Source organism: Eretmochelys imbricata, chromosome 4 (genome assembly GCF_965152235.1).
Source record: "Eretmochelys imbricata isolate rEreImb1 chromosome 4, rEreImb1.hap1, whole genome shotgun sequence".
In the NCBI taxonomy this organism is placed as follows: domain Eukaryota; kingdom Metazoa; phylum Chordata; order Testudines; family Cheloniidae; genus Eretmochelys; species Eretmochelys imbricata.
Window position 1 is genome coordinate 22,037,115 of NC_135575.1, and position 14,794 is coordinate 22,051,908.

General features: G+C 39.3%; 1 protein-coding gene across 2 annotated transcripts in view; it reads left to right on the forward strand.

Annotated features, from left to right (window-relative positions):
• The window catches only part of ARHGAP24 (Rho GTPase activating protein 24), a 351,857-nt gene that overhangs the window by 132,956 nt on the left and 204,107 nt on the right, over nt 1-14,794 (forward strand). For both annotated transcript variants that reach the window (XM_077814995.1, XM_077814994.1), the window contains exon 3: nt 1,989-2,076. In XM_077814995.1, coding sequence (XP_077671121.1) covers nt 1,989-2,076 — 88 coding nt within the window. The remainder of the gene's footprint in view (nt 1-1,988; nt 2,077-14,794) is intronic.

The window sequence follows — 14,794 nt, forward strand, 5'->3', positions numbered from 1 at the left end:
TTAGAGATGCATGTGTCTTATTAACTCTGTTTTTCCTAGAGCTCCAGGAAGAAATCCCAGCCAGTGTTTCACCCTAGCTGAGATTTGGGGGGCGTGTCATAAATATAAAGGGAAGGGTAAACCCCTTTGAAATCCCTCCTGGCCAGGGGAAAGCTCCTCTCACCTGTAAAGGGTTAAGAAGCTAAAGGTAACCTCGCTGGCACCTGACCAAAATGACCAATGAGGAGACAAGATACTTTCAAAAGCTGGGAGGAGGGAGAGAAACAAAGGGTCTGTGTCTGTCTGTATGCTGGTCTTGGCCAGGGATAGACCAGGAATGGAGTCTTAGAACTTTTAGTAAGTAATCTAGCTAGGTATGTGTTAGATTATGATTTCTTTAAATGGCTGAGAAAAGAATTGTGCTGAATAGAATAACTATTTCTGTCTGTGTATCTTTTTTGTAACTTAAGGTTTTGCCTAGAGGGGTTCTCTATGTTTTTTAATCTAATTACCCTGTAAGATATCTACCATCCTGATTTTACAGGGGGGATTTCTTTATTTCTATTTACTTCTATTTTCTATTAAAAGTTTTCTTGTAAAAAACTGAATGCTTTTTCATTGTTCTCAGATCCAAGGGTTTGGGTCTGTGGTCACCTATGCAAATTGGTGAGGCTTTTTATCCAACATTTCCCAGGAAAGGGGGGGTGCAAGTGTTGGGAGGATTGTTCATTGTTCTTAAGATCCAAGGGTCTGGGTCTGTAGTCACCTAGGCAAATTGGTGAGGCTTTTTACCAAACCTTGTCCAGGAAGTGGGGTGCAGGGTTTTGGGAAGTATTTTGGGGGGAAAGACGCGTCCAAACAGCTCTTCCCCAGTAACCAGTATTAGTTTGGTGGTGGTAGCGGCCATTCCAAGGACCACGGGTGGAATACTTTGTACCTTGGGGAAGTTTTGACCTAAGCTGGTAAAGATAAGCTTAGGAGGTTTTTCATGCAGGTCCCCACATCTGTACCCTAGAGTTCAGAGTGGGGGAGGAACCTTGACAGCACAGCTGCCCAAACTTCCAGCATCCCCCTATGATGCAGTTATGTCATATAAGAGAAATCACAGGAGAAATCACATTGACTGTATGCATCCGATGAAGTGAGCTGTAGCTCATGAAAGCTTATGCTCAAATAAATTTTGTTAGTCTCTAAGGTGCCACAAGTACTCCTTTTCTTTTTGCGAATACAGACTAACACGGCTGTTACTCTGAAATGGACTGTAATGTTCATTTTCCTATGAAAATATTTTTTAATCCAGTTTTTAATTTAAATATGCTGCAAAATCTCCAAACTGCCATACCAAAGTGCTGCAGAATCCAGAGATCCTGCAGAGTTCAGTTTCAGATTACCATGGAGAATCCAGGGCTTTATATATTGAGTTCAGTTCAGGAGGTTGTTCATGGTTGAGCTGGCTAGAGTCTCTCTCTCCATATAATTGTCTGATCATGCTGGAAGAAGCCTCGATTGTAGTTTTAATTAGGTCACAACTTTTTTCTTAAATATCTGGGAGTACGTGGTAGATAAACTGGTACAGTGCTGGTAATTCCATTTCCCTTTCCATACACTCGGGGTTGCCTCCTTCCCTATCCTGGTCCCAGCCACATCCCCCCTCATACCAGTGCTAAAAGGGAGCCCAAAAAGGAAGGAGGGGTTAACTCAACGCTGTACCAGTCGCAGGAACTCCTAACCCCGTTTCTCGGCTCCTTTAAAGAATGCCTCCTTTTAATCCTGTACCAATCCATTTTATCTGATCACTGTATCAATTCCCTATGGGAGTTCCTGCACTGAACATCCATCACAAGGAGGCACCAGCAGTTAGCTTGGCTGACTCCTCCCCATACCTAGCCAGGTTCCCAGACATTTACTGATACCTTCTTTAATAATTTTTATATACCAAAGTTTGAGAGAAAAATCAATAATATTTTAAGAGCAAGACAGAAGTTCTGATCCTATTTGTTGATTTTTAGGGTGCTATTTTCCTGCCTGGAAACAGAGTAATTGAGCATCCTGGCAATGAAGAAAGCCCAGGGAAGTTCCTCTTTGAAGTTATTCCAGGTACGATATTCTATTCCCCATAAATATGTCTTTAAAAGTTTGTTCCTGTTGACTAATGACTGGTTTTATTCAGCCTGAACAGAGGCAGAAGATGATTAATCTTTCTGTGTAAGAGAAAAATTGGTTAATTTTGCTAATGATATAGTCTTTGATATATTCATTCACCCCCAGGCTGTGAAGGAAAATTATGATTTCTTATTTGTGAACATACAGTACAATTGTTCTGCAGTCAGGTCTCTGGGCACTGTGTGAAATGGACTGCTGGAAGGATAAGCACATTTGGCAATGCTTTTGTGACATTGAATGTTACAAAGTGAGGTCGAGAATTCTGTGGTACCATAAATGCAAAATGATTTAACAGCCAGTTTGGTGTAGTGCTGCCTGCTAGCATGGCTAGCAGTATTAAGGATCCTTCATTGTGACTAGGGTTGCATGAACCTGCTCTTACACAATTAAGTCCCATTGTTTTGAAACTCAGTCCTAGCCCTTTTCTAAACAGTTGAGGTTGATTTGGTAAAGGAGCACCTCCCTGGTCATTGAGTGCTACTGTTCACTCCACCCATGAGCTGGCTGGCCTTTCCGCCTTCCCAAACCCTAGTCACCCTGCTATTTACTAGATGCAACTTGCCGTTTCCCCTCTTTGTTATCCCTCTCCGTGGTTTCCAACTCTCACCCAGTTCACACACACACATACACACCACACACACACACACAGTTGTGGGGTCTAAATGCATCTGAACTAAGCTCAAGTACCTTCACTTTGAATTCTTATGGCGCCTGAGTTTAATGTGCCCCAGAATGCCTGGTGGACCAAAACATGCAAAAATTGAAAGTCTTTTAGCACAGAAGCAGCTCAGGCCATAACTCATCTTGGTAGACTCAAAGAGTTGAATCTATTTAGCTTTAACAAAGAGAAGGTTAAGGGGTGACTTGATTACAGTCTATAGGTATTTACATGCGGAATACATATTTAATAATGTGCTTTACAATCTAGCTCAGAAAGGTATAACGCTATCCAATGGCTGGAAGCTGAAACTAGATAAATTCAGAAGGAAATAAGGCATGAATTTTTTAAGAGTGAGAGCAATTAACCACTGGAAAAATTTACCAAGGGTGGTGGTGGACTCTTCATCACTGGTGATTTTTAAATCAAGATTGGATGCTTTTTTCCGAAAAGATGTACTATTGGAATTATTTTGGGTGCGTCGTATGGCCTGTGTTATACAGAAGGCCAGATAAGATGAACAGAATGGTTTTCTGGTATTGGAATAAATTAATCTTTAGAGATAAGAGAGGATTTGTGGAAGGGAGAGGGTAGGAACTGCAGAGCAAACCTGGAGGCTTGTAGGCCAGACAGTTAGTGGACAAGGATGAGTTGAGCAACTCAGGCCTGAATGAGGAATACTCTGAAGGGGCCATGTTGTGTGTGGATAGGTGTTCTCAGTGGTAGCTGATGACAGAACAAGGAGTCATGGTCTCAAGTTGCAGTGGGGGAGGTTTAGGTTGGATATTAGGAAAAACTTTTTCACTAGGAGGGTGGTGAAACACTGGAATGCGTTCCCTAGGGAGGTGGTGGAATCTCCTTCCTTAGATATTTTTAAGGTAAGGCTTGACAAAGCCCTGGCTGGGATGATTTAGTTGGGGATTGGCCCTGCTTTGAGCAGGGGGTTCGACTAGATGACGACCTGAGGTCCCTTCCAACCCTGATATTCTATGATTCTATGATTTTCAGAAGTTCAGATAAAGGGATTTTTCTGTGTTTTTTGTTTTGTTTTTTGGGTGCTTCTCCGAACCTTTGAAGTGGTCCATCGCTAACTGTTAATATTATAATCCCCTTTTTAATTATTTGTTTTATTACATTTAAATAATGAGTCACCTATACAAAGGCTGTAGGTGTCCTGATGCCAAACTGAATTTACAATATAATAATACCCTTACCAGCATTAAAAAACAACTTTCAGACCGAAACAGTAACTTAAATTGGCCACCTAGACACGAATTTACAAAAAGCTCATTTTCCTCTCCTCCTCATTCCAGGAACAGGCCCTTAGCCTTCTCCAAATGCCCTATCAAATAGATGTCTTTTGCAGCATGCCTGGAAGGTTGTTAAATGTAGCTATTTCACACCAAGGGTGGGAGCAAGTTTCCAATGTAACAGCTCCAACGTGGAACTTGTGTCAAAAATACTGAAATGTCTTTATTTCTCTTTCTCTCTTTTAATTCATTCTTTTTGTATTCATGTTTTAAAAAAGAGAGACTTTAAACTACATACAGTTAGTATGAAGAGTGCAAATAAAGTGATAAGGTCACCATTTTATGAGGACTTTGTCTAGTAACTTTAGCTCCAAAAATAGCATGTCAAAAACCAAGTGTTCAGTTAAAGTGGGGTCAAAGTACATTTCATATACTTAAAGCAGTGAAATAAACATGTTGTTGTTAATAAAAAGCGGTTTATTATTGTTAATACTTTAGTGGATTCTTGCTATAGAGTGAGATGACTTATTGCTAAGTTACATGTCTTATTCTAAAGGATCTATGCCATAAGTTTCTAATAGAGCCAAAATTTTAAAAAAATGTTTGATGGATTGATGACCAATTCTTGCTAAAATATAAAATTCAAAACTGACACATACAATTGTCCAAAACTCAGACTGAACTTGAATACATTAAAAGTGTGACAGTCACAATTAATCCGATTAATTGAAGCTGGTGCAAGGAGGTGTAAATAATAGTTTCTTCCACCACTTCTCACGTGCTGTAGAAATGTGCATGTACAATACTAAGCAAACATAAAACATTAGACTCTTTTTTTACCAGCTTCAATTTATAAACAATTATTCATTGAAAAATGACTTTTTGATCTAACCAAACATTTTAAAGGACGGTTTTAATTTTCTGTTATTTTAATGTAAAACAGGAAAACAAAACCCTCAAAAGTCTCTGTTTAAGGAAAAATTACTGAATACAAATTTCAAAAGCCCCAAAAGTCTAATTTTTAATTGAAAAACTGAAAAATTAAGGGAAAAACTCTCTCCTGAAAATTGTCATCTTTTTTTCAATGAGTTCTATTATAAATGAAGAAGCTATTTCTACAGGCTGGCAACGGTGACCAGGAAAGATAGGTTGAAGTGATGGTGGTGATGGTTGCTATTTTAAAAGACATGGGAGCACTCATACTACAGCAGGGGCACAAGGAGGGGACAAGTAAGTAGCTCTGAGGAGATAAGTAATTTATTATTGTTGCTGTCTGTCCTCCCTGAAGTTTCTGCTGGACAGAAGCAGCTTTAATTCCACTGCAAGCTCCACTGGAAGATGCTGTCGAGAGGAAGTGCTAATTCAGGTTATCCACAACCTACCCTGGCTCTGATGCCTCCCTTGCCATCATACCATCTATGTACAACTTGGTGAAGAGACCTTGCTGCAGCTAGTGCTCCAAATGTTGACTCCTTTGACACTTAAATCTGCCCATTAACCCACTCTGGCTCTAGGGCCTTTTTGGTCTCTGATGTAGCTTTGGCACAAAGGCAGTGGAATGTTTTCTTCCTCACATTTGAAATGTAAGGAACTGTAGGCTCAAAAACACTTCTGTAAAACAGTAGGGGCAGCTGTAGGCCACTGCTCAGCTGGCCGGTGAAGGAATATATGACTAATGTGAATTGAGGCAGCTGAACTGCGGAATGGTTAGTCAGATGCATTTTTTTTTATTAATTTCCCTAAGGGAAAATAACTGCAGTAAACCTGATCTAGTTCTCCCTATTAAACTTTATTGTTCTTGTTTATTTTTTGGCTTTTTTCTCTATGGAACCATGTTCCAGATGTGAAGGCTTTGAATTAGTATTAGAGACAATTCCTTTGCTGATTTGGGCTCTGTAACACTGACCACTTTTAATGAAACAGGTACTGATCCGGCTCTTTCCTCTTAAAAAATCCACAGCAATGCAGTCACTTCATAGTTTTGTATTATTATTATTTTATTTTATTATTTGTATTCTAGACTGCCTGCAAAAATGTCATGTTTCATCCTGAGTTTGAGTTATCGGAGCACAACAATGTTTTAGCTAACCATTTAAAAAAAATGTTCCTCTCCTATGGTTTGAAAATTCCTTGCTGATTTCGGAAACATTGGCAAATAAATTATTTACTTCCAGCCTGAGATCTTACATGCCAAGTTTCAGCTTAGAATGAACTTTCATGGCCGAGTTACAAAGCTCTGAGCAATGTAGCCTGTAATCGGAATGCTTGCCATCACATAACTAACAGGCAGTGCTAACATAGAAAGCAATCTGTATCGTGAGTTCTCAAAGTACAGTTTCATTGTACTATCTCTTTCTACAGCCAAGAAAACAAAAAGCAGCTGGGCTGAACTTGGCAAATTTGGATTCCTTCAATGGAAGCTGTAAATGCACATCCTCTTGGAAAATCAGGCAGTTTTTTTTAGCTGGCTAAGTATGGAATTGGATAACCAAATTAGGACAATTTTGCTGTTGATGTTTATGTATAGGATCTACAAGACAAACAAGTAGTATGGAAAATATTGAGTGTCACAATCTTTATGGTGTTCTTTGAATGAAGTGAATATACATATGATAATGCCAGCTGACATACGGCATTTGAAAAAATGTTTCCTACTTCATCACATTTGACTTAAACTGAAAAAGGAATGGGGTAATTATTCTACCAATGATATTTGTACATATTGAGTAGCCACATGCTCATATTAGTGACTCTGTAGACAAAGATTTTTTTACTTAATGTCCTGTTTGTGCTCTGAGATCAAACTTAAAATGTGCATAGAAAAATTACATTCATATTAACCAGGTATAAGTGACTGTATTAATATATCTTATAATTATTTTTAGGCTTCATAATCAGATTTCAGAATTGAAAAGTTACTAACTGAACTGAAATCTTTAGCAGTTTAAATATTCTTTTTTATAGTTTTGTGCAGCATCAGAAGCGGAGACAAAACCAAAACCTTAAAACAGAAACTGTATGTGAGGAGAAAAACCAATTGTTCAAGATTGTCTTTAATTAACACTGCCCGCTGCGCCCCCCCCCATATCGGTATCCTCTAATTTTAATGTGTTTGATTAACTCTAAACTTTCAAGTTCTCCCTGTTCAATCATAGGAGTCACTCACACTACACGGTGATAGGTTTTCCTTGATAACATACAATGGTTGCCACTAAAAAGTTGAAATTGGCCAATAGACTCCACATAGTTGCCGCGGTTATTTCCTGTTCCAAGTATGGGGAAATACTGTGGTGCTTCAGATACCATCGTATGATTACTGTTGATTATTATGGACTTCAGTGATGACCACTATAATTTGATAGTGTCTGAGTGGCATTAGTGTAGTGCTCTTTTCTTTCAATAAACATGCAGTTACTCCACACTTCAGCACTATTTCTGATGCAATTCCTAAAATATTGCCTTCTGGGAGTTGAACACACACACACTTTGTACCATGGTTTTGGTCTTTTAGAGCCCAAATTAAAATCAGGATCAAAAGGAATAGTAGGTAACTTTGAAAGTGAAGCACACAATCTGGAAAGATTGTAGGGTTTTTAGAAATATCATCTGAGGGGCAATAAGCAAACAGAGTTAACGTTATTACTGCTGTTCAGTCACAACCACTGCTTAGAGAGAGTATTCACTGACAATTCTCAGTCTCCAGTGTTCTGAAACTGAGCTATTTGTTGGCTCTATCCTCTTAGTGACTCATTATAAAGCCAATGTTGCAGCAGGCTGGAAAAAGAATAGAACTCATGGGGTATAACAAAGGAAAAATATATTGTAGTCAAGCCTGTGTTTTCCTCCCAATAACTTCCATACATGAAAATAGCTTCATAGAAAAATATCTAGTTGGATAGACTGATTTTTTTTTATTTTACTGAACATTGTGTTACATGATACAACACTGAAATTTGCAGTCTTAGCTTGATGTTATTTCCTTTGCATGTACATTACAAATTCAGGTAATTTTATTTATAATACCAAGATAGCAGTGACAATCTTCTTTTTGTCCATCAGATTTGTGGGCAGAACTAAAGCTTGTGTGTGTGTTGGTAATACATGCAAACAATTTTGGGAATGTGAGTGGGAGTTGGGTCATCATATGAAATTATAATTCTCAGAACATGATAATGTCTGAAGCAGAATGAATGAAATGCATTTGTGGAGAAAGTCTTGTGCCCGATGCTGTAATTAAAAATATATTCATTCCATTTGCATTTTAAAACATTCTGTTCATACTTCATGTGTTGGCATGTTTTTAAACCCAAAGTATGAAATTGTCCTCTGACTAGCACAAGGTCCATGCACCACTTAAGTGCTGATCCGTTCTACTCAGGAGTCAGTTGGACCCCAGTATCACAGAAGAGTTCTGAGCCTTTTTGCAATCCCTTGCACCCTCTGAATAACATTGGGTACTGCTGTATGCAGTGGTGGTGTAGCTGTGTCGGTTCCAAGATATTAGAGAGACCAGGTGCATGAGGTAATATCTTTTATTGGACCACCGTCTGGTGGTGAGAGAGACGAGTATTCAAGGTTACACAGAGCTCTTCTTCAGGGTTTTGCTGTCAGTTATGGTTCCCAAATAGGCATTAAATTAAAATGTAAGTTCTTTGATAGAACTGAAATACCTAGACTAATAAAAAATACAAGACGCCAGATCTGTTGTAGTGATTTATGTAAGGTTTTGTGTTTTGAATTGCAGTACTTTGAACATCTACTTTAAGGCATTTATTTTGATTTACTGTTATATATACAACCATAGGTGTGAACATCTCACTTTGTAAAGATATAAGAATAAAAGTTTTTGTCACAAAAAGTGCTTAGTGCCTACTGCCTCAAGTAGGTTTTTGCTTGGTAATAAGTGTTTGTAGGATCAGACCTTAAATTAGACATAATACAGACCAAGGAGTCAGGAAAGTCAGATGAAAGTCACATAATTGGGTTTGTTTATTTTCATTATGTACCTTGTTAGCACTAAAGTTTTTTTAAATAATAAAACATTCAGCTCTTCTGTCATGCTTTTCATCAGTAGATTTCAAAGCGCTGTACAAAGGAGGTATCATTAGCCTCATATTACAGATGGGAAAACTGAGAGATGAAGTACCTTGCCCAGAGTCACACAGCAAGCTAGTAGTACAGCCGGAAATAGAACTGAGGTCTTGAGTCCCAGTCCAGTGCTCTACCCACTAGGACACACTGCCTCTCACATAAAAGAGCTGACGCTGGCTAGGATAAGGAAATAATCTTGGAGGAATGGTGCTTCCCTCATCATTCACTGAATCATGGTCTTGCATCCATCACTTGAAATGCCTACTATTCTTCCCTTGCTTTCCCCCGTTATTTATGTTAACCTCAGCTTGCAACGGGTGGTCCTGCTTTATGGCAGCAGTAAATGATTACACAGTTTGGCCTAAGTGTTGGGAAGCCAGCTCACCACTTTTCTAGTATTTCACTGTGAGAAGGCATTCCAGTCATGTGTTACTTGTGTCCCTATGGAGTAGGTATGATATTACATGCATGTTTCCTGAGGAGGCACAGCTGAAGGAGAACTTGTTTAAAGAACTATATTCTTAAAAATGTGAGTTGTATAGCTCCTTTATGAGTCCCTCATCCCCTGGGACCTTTAAGGTACAAGTCAGTACTGTAAATGTAAATAATAGACCAACTCCTTAGGTCTCCATACAGTTTTTACTCTGTCCTTACCCAGGTAGATGTCCTACTGAAGTCAGTGGGAACTTTGTCTGAGAAAATATATGAAGAGGACTATATGATGTGGTCCTGAGTGCAGGACCAAATGCATGGGAAATTCCATTGGACAAATTAACACCCTTAACGTTACTTGTTCAAAGCTTAGGTCTTAATATTTTATTAAAACTGTGTTTAAACTGAAATGTATATATTTTTCACCTTTATAATCAACTTGTTTTTCCTTCAGGAATCACTTAATGATAGCATCACACCATAATCCAGTATGCTTAATTTTGTAGCTTGCTGATATACAAGCAACTGTGATGTCAAAATCGTTTGTATGAAAGTGAAGTGAAGGATGAGCAAAATAAGGACTGTCTGAAACTGCAACCCTTTTTAGTAATATTACTACTAACTACCTTGCACTTCTACAGCACCTTTCATTCAAGGGCCTGAAAGCATTTTTCAAACATTAAGTTTCACAACCTGCCTTAAACTCATGACTGAATTATATTCGTTCCCTAAAATTTCCTCAGCACTGCTACCATGGTGTAACTCCTCCTAGTGATAGCCACAACAGAAGCGGTGTAGAGCAGCTGTTGGCATTTTAAAAACCCCACTCTGAGCAGGTTTGGGCTACATGGCTGTTAAAAAGCTGTGCCCAGTGGTGCATTTGTTACACCGACAGACCCCAGTCATTGGCAGGTGGGATCAAACCTGCGGCCTCTGGAGCTTAAAGCATGATGCTCTACCGCGTGAGCTAAAAGCCAACTGCTTGTTAGCTAAGGCTGTAGAGGAGACTCATTTTATCTCTCTTTAAGTGGTCTCGGTGCCACTAGATGGGACAGAACATCACACCCAGGAGGTGTGTGGGTTACACATTCATTCCATTAGGGCCACTGCCATTATTATGATAGCAACAATAGGAAATTTTAGGAAAGTGATTCTAGTACAGACAACGCCTTAGGTATCTGAGAACTTCACAACATTATCAGTGCATCAAAATTACCTCTGAAAGGTAGATTTCTCTTCCCTTTTCCTTTTAAGCCAGTTCCTCACAATAATAAGTGACTGGCGGTTGACATGAGGAGTCTTTTGGTACGGCATATCTGGGAAATGCTGATTGACACAGATGTGTCTTGCAGCACTCTGTAAAAGTTGTGAGATTCAGACTCAAGTGCATCACCTGTGGAAGTTTTTTCCATCATAATTGTGTGCCGTTCATGAATAACATTCTTCCCTACATGTTTTGTTTCCCTGGAGGTCTGGGGAATCATGAGCCGCCACTGGCCAGCATTTTCTTTATTTTGTTTTGTATGAAATTGAGATATTTGAGAACAGACAATTACTTAATTTCTACTTCCAGTGCTACAGGTTCATGTTCCTGCACATAGGTTTCTGCTAATCTCAGGCCCCCAAGGCGCCATGACTGCTTTGCTATCCATCAGTAAACACAGGGCTCTTAACACACAGTGAAAACTGGAGATGGTAGGAGGCATGAATGATGATTACCTAAAGGATTGTTCACTTCTGTATGTTAAAGAGCCGTCTGTCAGACCTTAAGGGCTGCACTCTGGGAGAAAACACACTGTGGAAGAAAAACACACAAATCCCTGTTATAGTTTGGATGAGAATTTTCAGGGAACTGCTCCTATCCATGCACATATTGAGGGAACATTTTTAGTCTGGTGATGGTGTTTATCATCCCACACAGACAAGAGTTCCCTTTGTGGTTCATTAGATGTAAACCAAAATGTAAGATGTGCTTCAGAATTTAAAATAGTGCAGTACTGCCCCTTAATACCACAGCTTACAATAGTATTGCTACAGTGTACAGTGCTACTTCGATAGAATGATCTGGGAAACCTTGTCTAGTGATTCAAGCACAAGACCAGGGGTCTAAAGACCTGTGTTTTAATCTTGGTCTGATGATGATTTACTGTGACCTTGGGCAAGTCACTTAACTGTTCAGTGCCTCATGTTTCCTATCTGTAAAATGGGAGATTAGAATTTACAAGGATGTAGTAATATTTTATTCAATTAATGTTTGGGAAGCACTCTGAAACACTAATATGGAAGGTGCTATAAAAATACTAAGTAGTGTTATATTATTTTTCCAAGGATTGGACAGCTGCTCCTATAGGCATGTCTGAATCTCTCCTTGCTGCTGCAAGAGGCTATTCTGCTGGGTTTTCTCAGTACAGTGTGAAATAACTCTCCATCAGATTGCTAAATTTACTTTATAAACTTGTACAGGTTTTGTACATGGACCAGTTCCCCAGAGCCCATAGTCTGGTATTAAATCTCCACCATTGTGTGAAAGATTAATTCTTGGAACTCTGAAATCTATCAAAATGATTTTTTTCATTAGTTAGGATAGATGGAGGTGCCTCTAGACTTTGTCTCTTTCTTTTATTTATTTTTTTTTAATTGCACACCATCTGGTTGGTGAAGGTTTTTAAAGATTCCTTGTTCAGGTGGAGAACGCCAGATGGGATTTCAGGTAGTGTACTGCCTTTCTTCCTAATCTCCTTTGTATTAAAACAGTTGATATTAAACTGTCTTATTCCCACTGATGTTTTCTACTTCCACTCCTTTTAGCAATTCTGTTTTTTTTTTAAACAACTATATTTGTCTTGTTTTTAAAAATCTCTTTTTCGTGGAAAATCATTCTATTTTTAAGTCAGTTTTAGGTTTCTTGGGTCCATCTTCCATCTGCTTAATGGCTTGAGGTGAGTTTTAATATCTCTGTACATTCCACACTCACTCTTTTGCTATCTGTACTTAGTAGAATATCACTTCTGCATCTATAAATGAGTTTTGAAACAGCAACTGCTTGTCTCCTGCTACATGTGAAGCAAAGGTATTAAATAGTAACACAGAAACTGCTCCTCTTTCCCCTTGGCACACACAGTGTTTAGCTTACTTTGAAGTCCTCACTAAATTTGGCCATGGGTTTTCAAGCACCTGATACAGTACACGGCGAATAGAATAAGATTTGTACCTTCTATTATGGCTTTTTTTAAACCCTAAGTTCTCAAAACACTAAATAATTTAGTTGTACAAATCTGAGAATGTTTTATCCCCATCGGGAGAGAAAAGCCAGGAAACTGATATTATAGAAAATGTTTATTGCTGAATAAAGGAATCACTTTGCATCACTCAGTGGCCTTCAGGTCTCTGACAACTAACATAAAATTATTTAACTGGTCTGTGCTTCAACAGTTTGTCAATCTGTAAAATGGGGACAATAGTACTTACCTTTACAGGAGAGCAGAATGGCTTTATTCATTAATATGTGATGAAAAAGTGGAGTTCTTCAGATGGAATGTGTGCAATAGCCATTCATAGTATTATGATTTTTAATTTATTTATTAAGTTACATTGATGGAGCTCAGCGTTTGGGGAAAGAAGCCCAAAATACAAGAAAGTTAAGCTGAAGAACATACATAGGTGCAAGATTCATTTCTTTAGTCATCAAAATTTTCTGTAACCTCCATTTCATTAATTCTTCTCTTCTGGCCTCATTAATTTGCAATACCAAAGATCATGTAGCAGCAGGATGGGGTGGAACTTAGAGTTTGATTCTAAAACGAGACACACAAACTGGGACCGTTGATGTCAGGATATGTGAGACATTGGAATGTGCTTGCTGCAACTCAGCGTGACTTATCCAAGAGGGGATATTTTGAGAGGGTTTCTGAACTCTGACGTTTGGAACAAAAGCTGTTTCCTTTCAATGAGGCTCCCCTTCTTCTGAGAAATCAGAGACTGGAATTCCCTGGCTAAATCTTCTCATGAGTAATTGCCATGTCAGATTCAATGATATCCATACATGCTGCTGGTCTGTTGGTAGCTTACCCAAAATGTTACTGGAGTGTTGGGAACATGGCTCGATAAGCAAACTGGCTTCTCTTGTCTTAGGCAGGAAATATCACTTCTGTACAAACACAGAGCTCTGCTGAAAAGAAAACCCTTTATATAATGCGCAAAAATGCATGTCTGTACTTTCACCACATTTACCATCCTACAAATATTCTGTTCTCCTCACTCTGGGATAACTGCAGATGCTGAAGCATGTTTAACATATTACCAGGTTTCAGAGTAACAGCCGTGTTAGTCTGTATTCGCAAAAAGAAAAGGAGTACTTGTGGCACCTTAGAGACTAACCAATTTATTTGAGCATGAGCTTTCGTGAGCTACAGCTCACTTCATCAGATACATACCGTGGAAACTGCAGCAGACTTTATATATACACAGAGAATATGAAACAATACCTCCTCCCACCCCACTGTCCTGCTGGTAATAGCTTATCTAAAGTAATCGTCAGGTTAGGCCATTTCCAGCACAAATCCAGGTTTTCTCACCCTCCACCCCCCCCCACAAATTCACTCTCCTGCTGGTGATAGCCCATCAAAAGTGACAACTCTTTACACAATGTGCATGATAATGAAGTTAGGCCATTTCCTGCACAAATCCAGGTTCTCTCACTCCCTCACCCCCCTCCAAAAACCCACCCCCATACACACACAGACTCACTCTCCTGCTGGTAATAGCTCGTCCAAACTGACCACTCTCCAAGTTTAAATCCAAGTTAAACCAGAACATCGGGGGGGGGGGGGGGGAGGAAAAAACAAGAGGAAATAGGCTACCTTGCATAATGACTTAATTATGCAAGGTAGCCTATTTCCTCTTGTTTTTTCCTCCCCCCCCCCCCCCCCCCAGATGTTCTGGTTTAACTTGGATTTAAACTTGGAGAGTGGTCAGTTTGGACGAGCTATTACCAGCAGGAGAGTGAGTCTGTGTGTGTATGGGGGTGGGTTTTTGGAGGGGGGTGAGGGAGTGAGAGAACCTGGATTTGTGCAGGAAATGGCCTAACTTCATTATCATGCACATTGTGTAAAGAGTTGTCACTTTGGATGGGCTATCACCAGCAGGAGAGTGAATTTGTGTGGGGGGGTGGAGGGTGAGAAAACCTGGATTTGTGCTGGAAATGGCCTAACCTGACGATTAC